The sequence below is a fragment of the Papaver somniferum genome, unplaced genomic scaffold (assembly GCF_003573695.1).
Source record: "Papaver somniferum cultivar HN1 unplaced genomic scaffold, ASM357369v1 unplaced-scaffold_26238, whole genome shotgun sequence".
In the NCBI taxonomy this organism is placed as follows: Eukaryota; Viridiplantae; Streptophyta; class Magnoliopsida; order Ranunculales; family Papaveraceae; genus Papaver; species Papaver somniferum.
The window spans coordinates 479-1000 of NW_020636862.1; the positions used below are offsets into that span (position 1 = coordinate 479).

Consider the following 522-nt stretch of genomic DNA (forward strand, 5'->3'; position numbering starts at 1 on the left):
CAGTGTGGACGAAGCAGTAGTATTTGGTGGCGACGCTGAGGTGCAAAACCGACGGCCCTCAGATAAATTCACAACGCCCATACTAGCATTTGTAACACAGTTAGCCGTAGCAGTAGCATCACTACCAAAATTCAACGGTGACAAGTTACGAGAATACGGTGGTACTTGTTGTTGGTGGTGTGGGTATAGATGGCTTCGTGTCATTTGCATTGGCACACCACCGATAGACGAACCAAAACCACATCCAATCTCTGATTGCAGAAACCCAGCAGCTGAAGCACTTCCTCGAGGCATAACAGCACTTGGATGTGTATGTTTCCCTTCATATGTAGTCACAACAATCGTCGGATCATCACAAGATCGTTCAACGCGCTTCTTAACACCACAAGACGCACTCGTGCAGCGGTAATAACTCCTACAACAACAACAACCATAATAACCAAAAATCAAATTCTGAAAAATGAAACAAACTATTAACCCACAGTAGTTGTAGGGTTTGGCTTTAGTTACTCATGGTCATGC

At 44.6% G+C, this 522-nt stretch overlaps 1 protein-coding gene across 1 annotated transcript; it reads right to left on the minus strand.

Moving 5' to 3' along the window:
* Positions 1-6: 6 nt before the first annotated feature.
* Positions 7-510, minus strand: LOC113341233 (probable WRKY transcription factor 48; the record flags this gene model as incomplete). Its single annotated transcript, XM_026586192.1, has 1 exon — positions 7-510. A coding segment is annotated over one exon (504 nt), but the record flags the coding sequence as incomplete, so codon positions are not given.
* Positions 511-522: the final 12 nt, after the last annotated feature.